At 34.6% G+C, this 14743-nt stretch overlaps 1 protein-coding gene across 1 annotated transcript in view; it reads left to right on the forward strand.

The window, feature by feature from the left end:
• The window catches only part of TINAG (tubulointerstitial nephritis antigen), an 81974-nt gene extending 68778 nt beyond the window's left edge, over nt 1–13196 (forward strand). The window contains exons 10-11 of the mRNA XM_055263591.2: nt 3735–3780; nt 12786–13196. Coding sequence (XP_055119566.1) covers nt 3735–3780; nt 12786–12920 — 181 coding nt within the window. The 3' untranslated portion in view covers nt 12921–13196. The remainder of the gene's footprint in view (nt 1–3734; nt 3781–12785) is intronic.
• Nucleotides 13197–14743: the final 1547 nt, after the last annotated feature.

A 14743-nucleotide genomic window follows, 5' to 3' on the forward strand; every position in this document is an offset into this window, starting at 1 on the left:
TTCATGGCTCTATGACTGCACCTGCTGAGTTTGCTGTAAATTCTGCACTCCCATGTCGAGAAGAAATTTCTACTCAACTCTGAACAAAGTCATCTTTGCCTTTGGCAGAGAGTTAATGTTTTCATATGTTAACTTGTAGAAATGTTCAAAACATGCTCTTTTTAAAAGTGACACTTATGGAATTCTATTTATTTATATTCTTGTTTTTCATTCCTCAATATCACTCCCATTAGACTGACAGTTTCTTGAAAGCGAAAGATATGTCTTCTTTGGGCTAACCAGTAATTTGTTGAAAAAAGGTAGAAATTAACAGGTGTAGTATACAAGAGAAATTTTGTGCTTACCTTAAAAGGGATACTTATGGGAATATAAATTTTGCTTTAATAGTTATATTTTCAACCATCTCTTATTTATGACATCTAATCTGACTTCACTGGGTGTATGGGCCTCATTGGCAAAATCTACCAAAACTAAAGAAAAGAAAAAAAATATCATTTAAAATCATATGCAAATTATTCTGTTCCAATAATTTTACTATCTAGGCATAACTTAAAATAGGGTTTAGAGACGTTTAGTGTTTAGAACAGTTATCTAAAAAGAACAATATCCCTTTTAAAAGGCACATGCAGGGAAATATTAATAACCTTAGAAGTACAAGATTTTAAATCACTCTCATGGGTTTTAATACCTTACTCTTCAGGAACTTTATGGTCTTTCCATAAAGATTTCTCATATATATAAAAAAGTAGTGTTTCTGGAACTCATGAAAAGTGGGCATATAAAATAAATCCTGAAGGAAGAGCTTAAATAATTATGTGCATTGAGTGAGAGATGGAAACCCAGTCTCAATGTAGGGAGACAGAAGGGCTCAGGCAGCACTCGTGCGTCCTTAGGGAACGTGGTAGATAGGCTAAGAGCTGCCCAGAATTTTTCAAAACCAGCATATTCTCAGGTATCACTAAATTGTGAGGGAAAAAGGTATTAATGGGTCTTAACAGATAACTGAAACAATTTAATTTAATGAAGTAGAAACAATTCAAAAGAACTGTATTAAGTGGATTTCCTTGAGGAAGAAACAAAACAAAACAAAACAAAACAAAACAAAAAACAAATAGCCAGTATTAAGATCTCTCAAGCTTGTGAACCCACTGTACTCACAAAGGTATAGAAATAACCTCTGTAGGCCGGGCACAGTGGCTCACACCTATAATCCCAGCACTTTGGGAGGCCGAGGCGGGAGGATCACTTGAGGTCAGGAGTTCAAGACCAGCCTAGCCAACATCGTGAAACTCCGTCTCTACTAAAAATACCCAAATCAGCTGGGTGCAGTGGCACGTGCCTATAATCCTAGCTACTCGGGAAGCTGAGGCAGGAGAATCGCTTGAACCTGGGAGGCGGAGGTTGCTATGAGCCGATACGGCACCACTGCACTCCAGCCTGAGGCAACAGAGTGTGACTCAGTCTCAAAAATAAATAAATAAATAAACAAATAAGAAATAACCTCAGTAAAGTAAGGTTCTGGTCTGTCTAAACAAATGTTTGTAAATAATCTTCAAATGAAGAGGTATATGTAAAGGGAAATAGAGTACACATAGTTATATTTAGAGCAAATATGAATATAATGAAGGTCCTCATATCCTCAGAGAAGTCACTGACTTATAAGAGAACATTTGTGAAAATATATGCGTATTTCTAGAATTTTCAACCTGTTGGTATAATAGCAAGTAAAGGAATGGTACCACAATTTAGGAACATACATATATTAGGAAAAAATGCCCTCAAGAAGACAGGAACTCTTTCCCGTAAGTGAATAAAATGAGTAGCCTTCCCATACACCATCCTCAATGCACCAAGCTCAAGAAGTCTGAAAGATCTTACAAAGTGGGAAGGAAACCTAGTCTCTATCAGGTACAGGAGAAAGCAAGATTATTCTTTAGTGTTTTCTCACACCCCAAATCACTTTTTCTTCCCTCACTCTCATGCCAAAGGATCCAAATACATTATATTTTGTGTGTGTGTGTGTGTGTGTGTGTGTGTGTGTGTGCGTGTGTCCCAAGAGCCCTACCATAAACTTATCATCTTTAGGCAATACCTCCATGCTGTGGTGCCATCATTCTATTCTGTGCCCTATTGAAAATAGCTTTCTGCAAACTCACCATGTTGGAAACTTGCATCTCTTCTACAGAGAATGTTTGCTCTGTAATGGCAGACCATAATTTAGCTTAAAGGAGCTCTGCTGTTGGAAGTTTAAATATTAGGGTTAGGTTAATGCAGTAATACGTGGGCAGAATTAATTGTATTCTCATAATTCACCAAATTACATGAAAGTAAGTACCTACTACAAGTGGGGCCTATATGTCTGTAAAAGAAAAGCAATATGACGTATTAAGAAGAATGTGAGACTTGGAGTCTTGGCTCAACATTTCCCAGTGTATGATATTGGGCAAATCTCCATTATCTCAGTACATGAAACAGGTTAATAATACCTACCTCACTGGATTTAACCATGAGGAAAAATGAAATCGTGTAGGTTTAGGTTTTTTATGAGCTGTCATGTGCTACCTTCAGAACGGACCGGTCGTGAGAATATAAGCTTCTGTAACCATACATACATGTGTTTACAAAAATTCTACATTAGGCACTAAGCCACTGTATAAAATAATATGTATATATAAATATTTTTACATAAAATACAAAATTATCTGTGTTTACAAAAATTCTACATTAGGCACTAAGCCACTTTAGAAAATAATATGTATATATAAATATTTTTACATAAACTACAAAATTATCTGTGTTTTCATTATGGTTTATAACTGTAGTCATGGAAATGTTTTGTTTATGCCATTTAAGGTAGAGTGGTAGATTTGTTTGGTAGCATTTCAAGGGGCTAGATATAAAGAGGATAAGTATTTTAATCAATTTATGACTTTTAATTTCTTCTGTAATATGGTTGTACTTCCTTTTTTTAATTTAATTTTTCTTTTTCTTTTTTTATTATTATACTTTAAGTAGTGGGGTACATGTGCAGAACGGGCAAGTTTGTTACATGGGTATACATGTGCCATGGTGCTTTGCTGCACCCATCAACCAGTCATCTACCTTAGGTATTTCTCCTAATGCTGTCCCTCCCTAGCCCCCGACCCCCGAACAGGCCCCAGTGTGTGATGGTCCCTTCCCTGTGTCCATGTGTTCTCATTGTTCAACTCTCACTTGTGAGTGAGAACATGCCATGTTTGGTTTTCTGTTCCTGTGTTAGTTTGCTGAGAATGATGGTTTCCAGCTTCATCCATGTCCCTATAAAGGACATGAACTCATCCTTTTTTATGGCTGCATAGTATTCCACAGTATATATGTGCCACATTTTCTTTATCGAGTCTATCATTGATGGGCATTTGGGTTAATTCGAAGTCTTTGAGGATAAGTATTTTTTAAGTGCTTTTAAAAACTTTGTACCCCAGTTGCCTTTGTCTTTCTCTCCTATGGTCAATGAGTTTGATTTCAAGCCATTTATATATAAATGAGTCTGTTCTGTGCACATAAATAATGTTATGGTAAAGAAGAAAACGATACGAGCACATCTCTGTAGGGCAATGGTGATACTTCCATTGTGAAACAGGATGGGACAGAGAGAAAAACACAAAAGATGTAGGAATGACAATAAGCTGCATTCTCTCAAGAAACAAACCAAACATTTTAACCATACCAATCTTTATTATTGTTATTAATTGTAGATGGGGCACACTGAGAGGAGCACAAGGGCAGAAAGAAAAATTTTGGGTATGTAACTCTTTCCAGTTTAATTCCTGTGGTGAAGTGAATATGTTCGAATCTTCTGTTCCTCTGCTCCCTGCTTTGTATTATTTAGTCACATCCTCAGTTGTGTAATATTGTTGATAACATCAGTGTTTTCACCAGCACAAAACTCATTATAAACATTTATATTGTATTTATAGTTTTCCTCAACTCCCAGTATTTCAAATTGTAAAAGAAAAATCAGTGTTTATTTTTCCCCAAGTTGAGAATCAAGAGAGTAACTTTTTGTTCTATTATCTTCTATATTAAAGTATTGATTAAACTTCCCTCGTATATATTTATATGGCAATGAACTTGATGCTTTTGTTATGTTAGTATTATATATATATATATATATATCTCCTATAGGTTAAGACTTTTTTTTCTTTTTGCCGAATGTAACATACACATGTGCCTTTACTCAGAAAGGACCAATATCTGTTCTCAAAATAACAGAAAGTTTCAGGCAAGAAACAATTTGAAGAAGATTGGAACATATTACCTCAAATATTCGGTTTATTACAACAAGCTGGTCAATTGTTTGAAGTCCTAACATTATATACATTTTTATACAGATAGAATAAATTCTATGTGGTAATACTTACCATGGAATTTAAATTTAAGTGTACACAGTAGAGGGCATATTTTGACTTACAAAACACTAGGTGCTAGAACTTGTATTCATCAGAATGACTCTTGGTATATTTCTTCATAAGGCACTCACAGAATTCAATCACCCAATTATGTGTTTGTACCTTATATTTGTGTTATTGACATATGGAGGTATGATACTTTTAAGTAGAAGGGTTCTTCTTTATATTTAAACTGAGCTTTTAAAAATATAATTTTTCTCATTAAAATAAAATAATTAGTAGCCAACAATCAACATTAATGTTCAATAGTTAAAATAAATAAGTTATAAACCTGGATATGTTACTTGAATACCTACTATTAAGTTTCTGCATAGGATTTTTATTAAATAAATTTGAACAGTTATTTAATCCCATAACAATGTAATATTTAGAGAAAAAAACAAGTTATTTGATTAATGTATTTAACTCACAACAGTTCTTAGCATATAGCACTTGATGGCCATTTGCTGAGTGAATATGAACGAATGTGCAGAGGAAAACGTTTTGTGATCCTTTCATCCTTAACCTGATCATTCCCACCCTAGATCCCTACCTCTAGGTAGTGTACATGTGTACACACACACACACACACACCCACATACGCTGAGTATGATTATGTACTCACTCATTTTCATATATTTAACACATTCATGCACACCATCCCTTTTAACTACATTGTTGTACTCACTATCAATTCTGAACTTACTACTTATCAAACATCTTCAAAGAAAATTTTATTTCATGGGGCTAGGGGTAAGATTTCTTTCTCCTATGATTTGTTTGATAAATTGTTGAACGTAAGCAGTAGAAATACAAGAATCACACTAAAATTTATAATATTTTGCACATTGAGGCTTTTTTCTCTACTGAACTGTGTTCTCCTCATGAGTCAGAATCATATTTGACTTATTTGCCAATGTATCTCAAGGGTAAAGTATTTTGACTGGTACATAGTGGGAATATAAACAATACTCATTGAATGAACAAATGAATAATTTTAGTCTATGCATTCAGGAAAAACTAATCAAGTAATTAAAATAATTTTATTTTTTATAAAACATACTAGTGGTTTAATTAAAATATGAAATCTTTAACTACTGTTGTACTATTTTGTAAAGAATTGTGAAAGGTCTGAGATATTATCCCACAGATCTAGATGATATAGATATCGGTATAGATATAGACGTAACTAGAGATATAACACCAGGGTCAGAAGTAAGGAGTTCTTAACAGATACTCATAACTAGGTCGACAACCAGAGTAACATAGCAGCATGCATCTCCCACACCCTAGTCTTACAGTGATGTGATAAGAACCAATCAAATTTGTCTACACAGGTAGCAGTTTATATCTCATAAATGATGGACAAAGAACAATAGATTTTCTCCATTTGTTTACAGGAGAGAGACAAGCAGATTCCTCCTTTCCCAAAAGGAAGGAAAAATCTTTCATTCCATTATGATGAGTTGAAGAGGATCCTGTGCTCCCACCATAAACTTTAGGAATAGAAACGTATCTTTCCAAGGTCCAGATAGACAGCAATAAAGTCTCCAGATGATGGGCTGCATCTCTTTTGAGATGAAAATACCAAAGGATATAATGTCCCCATACTTCTGACACCTTAAATCTTAATTTAGGACCTTGTCTCTGCTCTCTTTGAGCCTCTAGAGGAGATAAGAGAAGTTTTGTTATCTCTTCAGATCAGATCATTAAACTAGATGAATGGCTACATATCTAATTCTCAAGGTGTGCTAAGCATAGAATATTTTTGGGAGACATGAAAGAAAACATTCCCTATCTTTATATTATATACAATGTTTCGTGGGTCAGGAAAGCAAATACTTTATTCAAGAGCACTGAGAAATCTAGGAAAGTTTTATTTCTTCACAATTATATATGGATGTTTCAAAGTATTTAAAAATAGTCCTATGACATAAACCTATTTTTATAATAAAAATATTGAAAGTCTTTCACTACTGAGTAAAATGTAATACATAGCAGCAAGCCATAAATTCTACTAAATAAGTAGAAAATATCAGAATTTTTCCAAAATTGTTTTTTTAAAAAAATGAGAGTGCTAAATCTGGAGAAAAATTTTTGGCCTAGGAGCATTTCGTAGGTTTGGGCATACAGTGAGGACTGGGTTTGTAATAGGCATGCTATGATTTGTTCAAGTTAAATTATGAGACAAGTGAAGCAGAAAGATGTGACCAACAACCAAGGGAAAAAGACTATCAATAGAAGCAATAGATGATACTTTAGATGTAGGCTTTAAAATAACCATTATTTTAAAAAATTAAGAAAAATCCATATGAAAAGATGGAGAATTTCAATCTATAATTAGTTCAGCCATTGTGGAAGAGTGTGGCAATTCCTCAAGAATCTAGAACCAGAAATACCATTTGACCCAGCAATCTCATTACTGGGTATATACCCAAAGGATTATAAATCATTCCATTATAAAGACACATGCACATACATGTTTATTGCAGCACTGTTCACAATAGCAAAAACTTGGAACCAACCCATATCTCCATCAATGATAGACTGGTTAAAGAAAATGTGGCACATATACACCATAGAATACTATGCATCAATAAAAAAGGATGAGTTTATATATTTTGCAGGGACATGGATGAAGCTGGAAACCATCATTCTCAGCAAACTAACACAGGAACAGAAAACCAGACACTACATGTTCTCACTCATAAGTGAGAGTTGAACAATGAGAACACATGGACACAGGGAGGGGAACATCACACACTGGGGCCTGTTCAGGGGTGGGGGGCTAGGGGAGGGATAGCATAGGAGAAATATCTAATGTAGATGATGAGTTGATGGGTGCAGCAAACCACCGTGGCACGTGTATACCTATGTAATAAACCTGCATGTTCTGCACATGTATCCCGTAACTTAAATCATAATAAAAAATGAGTTCCTGAATTCATGAATGCAAACATTGGAAGAAAATCACACTCAAACATTTCATGATCAAACAGCTGAAGATAAAAAATAAACAGAAATTTAAAAATAGTCACTATTTAAAATGACACATTATTCTCAAAAAAAGCAGCACTGACTGGCAGCTGGCATTTCAACAACAACAATAAAAAAGGAAAGTAGAAGACTACAAAATGACATTGTTAAAGTGCTGGATAAAATAATAATATTGATAATGACGATGAAGATAACGTGCCAACATGGAATTTTATACATGGTGACATTTTTCTCCAAAATAAATACAAAATTAAGACATGTTTAGACAAGCAAAAGCTGAAATAACACTGTTGCAAAAAAACATACACCAAAAGTTACAGAAAAAAAGTAGGCAAATGTTTAAACATATCTCAGTATCTCATAGAAATAGCAGCTAAAAATAAGTAAAGGTATGAAAGATTGAAAAAAACTATTAGCCAGCTTTATGTCATTGAAATTCATAGGATATTACACATAAATATTGATGAACATACATTCTCTTTAAATGCACATGAAATATTTGCCAATATTGACCACATGCTGGTCCATAGGGCATGCTCAATAAATTTAAAAAGTTGAAATTATACAGAATATACCATAATGAAACTTTTGTTACTTAGCTAAAGCAGTACTGAATGTAATAGAAAATGCATGCATTGAAAAAGAAGAAAGGTTAAAATTGATGCACATATTTTTTAAAAGATTGAAAAGAATAGTTCAATAAGCTGAAAAATTTAAACCGAAGATAAAATGAAAGAAATAATAAACAGAAGAACAAAAATAAAGTAAAAGAAAACAGACGTATTATAATAGATGAAAATCAAAAAAGCAAAGAGTTGATGCTTTGCAAAAAAAAGATTAAATGTCTAGGAAGACTGAAAAAGAAACAAGGAGAGACAAATTACCATAGAAATGAAAAAAGAGAACATTGCTGCAGATTCAATAGATATTAAGTTGGTAATAAATGGATATTATTAAAAAGTTAGGCCAATATAATTGAAAATACAGATGAAATGGATAAATTTATCAGAAAACAAAATTTATCAAAAACCTACACAGGATGAAAATAGCTTAAACAATTATGGAACAATTTGAAAAAAACTTTGAGTCTATTTAAATTACTTTCACTGAGGAACTCAGGCTCAAAAGACTTCACTGGTGAATTTTTCCAAACATTTAAGGAATAAATGAAACGAATTTTACAATAAATCCTTTCAGGGAACAGGAATTAAGGAACAGTTAGTTTCAAACTCATTTTATGAAGCAGTAACACCGATACCAAAACTTGGTAAGACAATACAAAAAAGAAAAATTATAGGCCAATATCTCTCATGAGCATAAAATTCCAAACAAAATATTACAATTAAGAAATATATAAAGGGATAACACTCCATAGGTGAAACTTACATTAGGAATGCAAGGTTGGTTTCAAGTACTAAAATCAATCAATATAGTTTATCAAATTATGAGAGTCAAGGAGAAAAAAACACATGAATTTTTTTTTTTTTTTAGACGGAGTCTCACTCTGTCACCCAGGCTGGAATGCAGTGGTGTGATCTTGGCTAACTGCATCCTCCTACCTCCCAGGTTCAAGCAATTCTCCTTACCTCAGCCTCCAGAGTAGCTGGGAATACAGACACCCGCCACCACACCTGGCTAATATTTGTATTTTTGGTAGAGATGGGTTTCGCCATGTTGCCCAGGCTGGCTTCAAACTCCTGACTTCAGGTGATCTGCCCACCTCTGCCTCCCAAAATGCTGGAATTACAGACATGAGCCATCGAACCCAGCTTGAATATCTTAATTGGTGCAGAAAATGCATTAATAAAATTCAGCACTTTCTGTTCTATTGTTGTGTAACAAACTATCACAGATTTAGCAGATTGAAACAACATACATTTATTATCGCAGTGTTTCTGTGGGTCAGAAATCCAGCATAGCCAGCTGGATCCTCCGCTCGTGATCTCACAAGGATGCCATCAAAGTGTTGTCTGAGTTGTGCTCCTTTCTGGAGCTTACGGCCCTCTTCTAAGCTCACGTCGTTGTTGGTAGACGTGTTTTTTTGGCTGTTGGTCCAAGTCCCCATTTCCTTGCTGACTGAGGATATTCTCAGATCTTAGAGGATGCCTGAATTTCCTTCCATGTGGCTCCCTCACACAGAGTTTTATAGATCCTCTCCCAACAGAGTACCTTACATCTTCAAGACCATTAGGAAAAACAAAATTTCTGACTTCTAAATCCTCTTTTAAGGGGCTTCGTGAGCCATATTTGGTCCATGAGCCATGGTTTGCCAATGCATAGGTCACAGAAACTTTATATACATACGAAAAAACAAACAAACCTAGATCCCTTCCTCACTAAATACAGACAAAAACAATTTGAGATGGAGCAGAGACCTAAATGTAATTGCAAAATAATAAAGTTTCTCAAAGAAAACAGGCAAATATGTTTCTGGTATCTATTAGAAAATGCTTTCTTAAATCGGGCACAAAATAAACTTTTTAAGAATAAATTATCAGACTACATTAAAATAAGAACAACTATTTAAAAGACAGTATTATAAGAAAAAGTAAGCCACAGAATGCGAAAAATGTATCTATCGATCTATCTGGAAAGATATCTGACAAGTCCTCACATATACAATACATAGACATTCTTACAAATATATAGGAAGACCAAGATAACTTGATAAAATAAAACTCTTAAACAGAAACTTCAGGAAAAGGGGAAATCCAAATGGCCTGAACAGCCATGTGAAAAGGTGGTCAATGTTACCAATTATCAAGGAAATGCAAATTAAGACCACAATGAAATATCACTTCATATACACTAGACTAGCTAAAATTAAAACGATTGATAATATCCAGCATAGATGAGGATTTGGAGTAAATAGAATCTTAACACTACTGATGCATGTGTAAATGGAGCAGCTACTTATGTTCATCATGTTTATCACCAGGAGAATGGATAAACTGTGGTATAGTCACACAATGAAAATAAACAGTAATAAGATGAATTAATTGCTTATATATGCCAAACATAGATGAATCCCAGAAACATTATTTTGAGCTAAAAAAAAGTCAACCTCAATATATTTTGCATTATTCCATTGTTGTAAAGATCAATTATAGGAAAACCTGGTGGGGAGGGGAGGGTGGATGGATGTTGACAGGAAGGCAACATGGTGGGCCTTCTGGGGTGCTATAAGTGGTTAATAGCTTAATCTAAGTGGAGATTACACGAACATAAACTTCATAAACCATGTATAAATTTACTAAGTTGTATACTTAAGATTAATAACACTTTACATATCTGACTGTATAATATATCTCAATACAAAAGATGAAAAGTTAAATCTTTAGAAATTTTCTCCCCCTTATTGCCATCATTTCCTTTATAATTAAATGCAAACAAATGTAGGCATTTGAAAGAAACAAACAAAATAAATGCTGAAATAGAAGAAATGAGAGTAGGAAGAATAAGAATAATAAACAAAATATATGTCCTGAGGTGTATTTTATTAACACTAATTTTTACAGTGTTTTACCCTTTATAATTATGTGGCCTTTCTTGCAAACCTATGATTAGTTCTCATTAGCACATAAATTCACATTTGCTTATACAATCTTTGTATAACTTTCCCATATTTACCAAGAATGTAATTATGAAATTTTGGATAGTAATAATCTTCAGACATCCAAATGAGAATAGGAGTAGTGTTATATATCATATTTGCAAGAATTTACAAATATTACTATTCCTAGCCATTTGTTAGCTTGTGACTAATTTTATTTGATATATAGATATAGATATATGAACTGGCTAAAAAAATATGAAAATTGGCATTTAGTGTATTTCATGGTGCTAGAACTCTCACGCACATTGACGCTATTTCCTTCTCAGCTATTCAAAGTCCATTTCATCTTTGAAATGATAAATTGAATTTACAATTTTAAACATAGTTTTGAGAGTGCTCCTTTAAAGTGTCAGGGTTGATTAAGGAGGCAAAGAGCCAAATCTTAAAAAGAAATGCTGATAAAAATTGGCTATTTCTTAAAGTTGATGTCATGACAATTTCTGATGCGGAGTCAATCTGCCCCTCTCTTATATTGTAGAAAACAGTGAAAGCTCAATTCGATACCTTATGCCTTGAGAATATTTTCTCAGTCCCAGGGTAGGGTAAATGGGAGGCGAGTGTGAGCGCTGTTGAGGTGAAGCCGCTAATTTACTGGGCTTTTCTGCTGCATTTGGTTGTGGAACTAACTCCCTTCTGTGTGTCCTTTGGCCTTCATGATATTCTCCATGTACTCCATTGATACTTTTGCTCCATCACACACTTATTCATTCAAGCTTTTAACCCAGGAGTCATTTTGGACTTAATCCAACCATCCAACCATTTTCGCATTTGAGAAACAGAAATTAGAAAAAAAAAAACTAATTCCTGTTGATTTTACTTTCCGAAGATTTCTCACTTTACTGTCTCTTATCCAATTGAATTATTACAAGAGTCTACTAGCTAGCCACTGCCTCTTGTCTCTACCCTCTTGAATCTATCCACTTGATATCATATAGGATAATGTAATCACAGTACGAATTTGTCCACCTTTCTTTCCTGCTGGAATCAACTCAATGGCATGTCATCATTTTTCCCATTATTTTCTCGTTATGCATGCTCTTTCCTCCCCTTCCAGCCTCATAACCTACCACTCTGCTTCTGTCTCGTGATCTAACTGTAACAATTTTATTGCTTCATTTCACTACTTTGCTATTTCATGCTTTGGTGTTTATGCTTTTACTGTTTTCCTTTACGTCAATCTCCCTTCCTCCTTTTACATTGGTGAATGATTATCAGGCTTTAATGTGCATCTCATGTGACACTTCTTCAACAATGTCTTTCCTGAACCATCCAAGTAAATGAGATGCCCTTTCTCTGACCTCAAAAATACTCTGTACCTATTTTCACCTTAGCACTTGCCTTATGTTAGTCATTCTTCATTAGATTATAAACTTCCTGAACATAAGATAATGTATTATTTATCTTTGGTCTTCCAGCACCTAGCACAGACTGTTGTTCACACAGTAGACACTCTATAACTGCAGCTTACATGGCATCTTTTGATGTGGCATTTCAAACGCTCATGCCTATGTTACGTTAGTACTCTGGGAAACTCGGAAGAGTCATATCAATTCCGGCTATTGCCAACATGCCTGCATATTAGTGTAACTGATACATAATACAGCCATTATTTAAAAATAGGTAAGTTCTTTATAATTATGGTCTATGATAAATCAAAGGCATTTAAAGTTACAAATGAGTTCTCCATGGCTTTTTTTTTAAATGCCAAAGTATGTTTCTCAACTTTTTTGTTTGTTTTTCTGCAGATTGCTGCCAATTCCTGGGGAAAGTCATGGGGAGAGAATGGCTATTTCAGGATTCTTCGAGGAGTAAATGAGTCCGGCATTGAAAAGTTGATTATCGCAGCTTGGGGCCAACTGACAAGTTCCGATGAACCATAACATATCAATAAATTTCCATAAGGCCATGCCTTTAAGTAACCCCCTAAATTGAAGTTTAGCAATATGACATTCTTGGTGACAGTGGAATCTTTGTCTCTTCACCGTGTTAACATAATCAAGCTATTTTCTTATTTTCCCCTCTGGTCTGTGCTTCTGCTTCCTTCATATTACTGAGCATTAAAAACACCAATAAAGGACAGCAGAGTGCCTAAATGCCTTTAAAGTTCCCGGGTTGCCTTGTTTTTCTGTTATGATGGTGTCCTTTTTGCCTTTACCCTTGTTCACAGTGTGATGGCATCTGTCTTCACAGTTCTTAGGACTCATTTGTAGAAAGAGTGTGGTTTCTGTCTTTGATCAATGAGGACCTTAGACAACAAAAAGCAAATTAGAAATTCAGCAATTTGCCATGTTTATAAATTTCTTTTCATCCAAGTTAACAGTTTCTTGGTTCAAACCTTGCTTATGTTTTGCTTAAGCAGTGGAAATAGATTATAAGTTATTTATCTCAGTAACTTACCATTTTGTTTCCTCTCATTTGCCTAAACCTACCTTGTAATCTGTTCACAAAATGAAAAGCAACTATCCACAGGAAACAACTACTCTCTATTGTACTCTGCAATGGCCTGTGAGGTGGAGATGTTAAGTAATGGAAAAGCTTGGAGGCTAACAATAGAAGTACAGTTCTGACATACACACAGCTCTATTTTTGGAAGCTAGTATATTTTATGTAAAGTCTATTAAAATCAGCTGCAAAACAGTATTTGGAAAGATAACAAAAGATTTACCACTCCAAAACAGCAACTTGATGCCGTGATTCAGAAAGAATATATATACACTTTTATCACAGTTCACTGCTTGAAATTCTAAAAAGTAACCTAAATTGGCACTCATTTGCATGTAATTTTTAGTTCTCTATAGTCAGAGAAACGAAAATAGCATCATAGCAATGGTTGAGAAAGGAGATAATCTCTTAATAACTCACTGGCATCTTAAATGGAAAACTAATAAATGCAGAAGCAAAGCTGATCAGTAAGTGAACACAATTGATTATAATTACAATGGTGGGCTCTCCATGGCCTGAATTTCTGGTCAGTATCATCTTAATTTTGACCATTGGGATTTTTTTCTGTTACTGTGTCCAAAGATGCCCTGATTAGAGAAGGTAGACATGATAAAATGTGAGGGAACAGAGCACAGAAAGGTGAAGTGTTGTTGCAATTGTTGACTTCTTCATTAATCACTGTAGCTTTATCAGAAGCAGCATTTATTTACTTGGTTCTCCCCTAGAAAATATGCATGAAGGTGAGTCACCGTGTTGGGGTTGGCTGACATTTCCCCAAAGAGTAGAGAAATAATTTGTTTTTTCTCTCTTTGGGGTCCTCTAGAAGCAGCCCATAAGACAAAGCTCTGAGCACGAAAAATTTGTTTCGGCCATGAAGGGAACACTGAGAAGGCAGTGAGGAGTGATATGAGCTAGTGATGGTGGACAGTAAAAGGTGCATTGGCCTAGTTCTTATCCCACTGAGGACTCTTGCTACATTATTCAGATCCATAACACCTGAGGAAAGAAGTTTTCTTTTGTTGAGGACTGCTCCTGAGGTTCATGGATTCCTTGTTCTTTCTAGTCTGGCAAAAGAGGGGGAAAAACAGATTCCAGTGTCAGAAAAAACTCACAAGCAAAGAAAGGCAGGTTCTGGTAGTTTGATGTCCACTGAAATGGTACAGGTGAGGTAATGTGGGCAGGGCACCAACAGTGTCTGCAGTGGATGTTAAATACTTTTAAAATGCTTTTAATGCTGAAGTAATAAATTCTAATGCACTAA

The sequence above is a fragment of the Symphalangus syndactylus genome, chromosome 23 (genome assembly GCF_028878055.3).
Source record: "Symphalangus syndactylus isolate Jambi chromosome 23, NHGRI_mSymSyn1-v2.1_pri, whole genome shotgun sequence".
Taxonomy (NCBI): Eukaryota; Metazoa; Chordata; class Mammalia; order Primates; family Hylobatidae; genus Symphalangus; species Symphalangus syndactylus.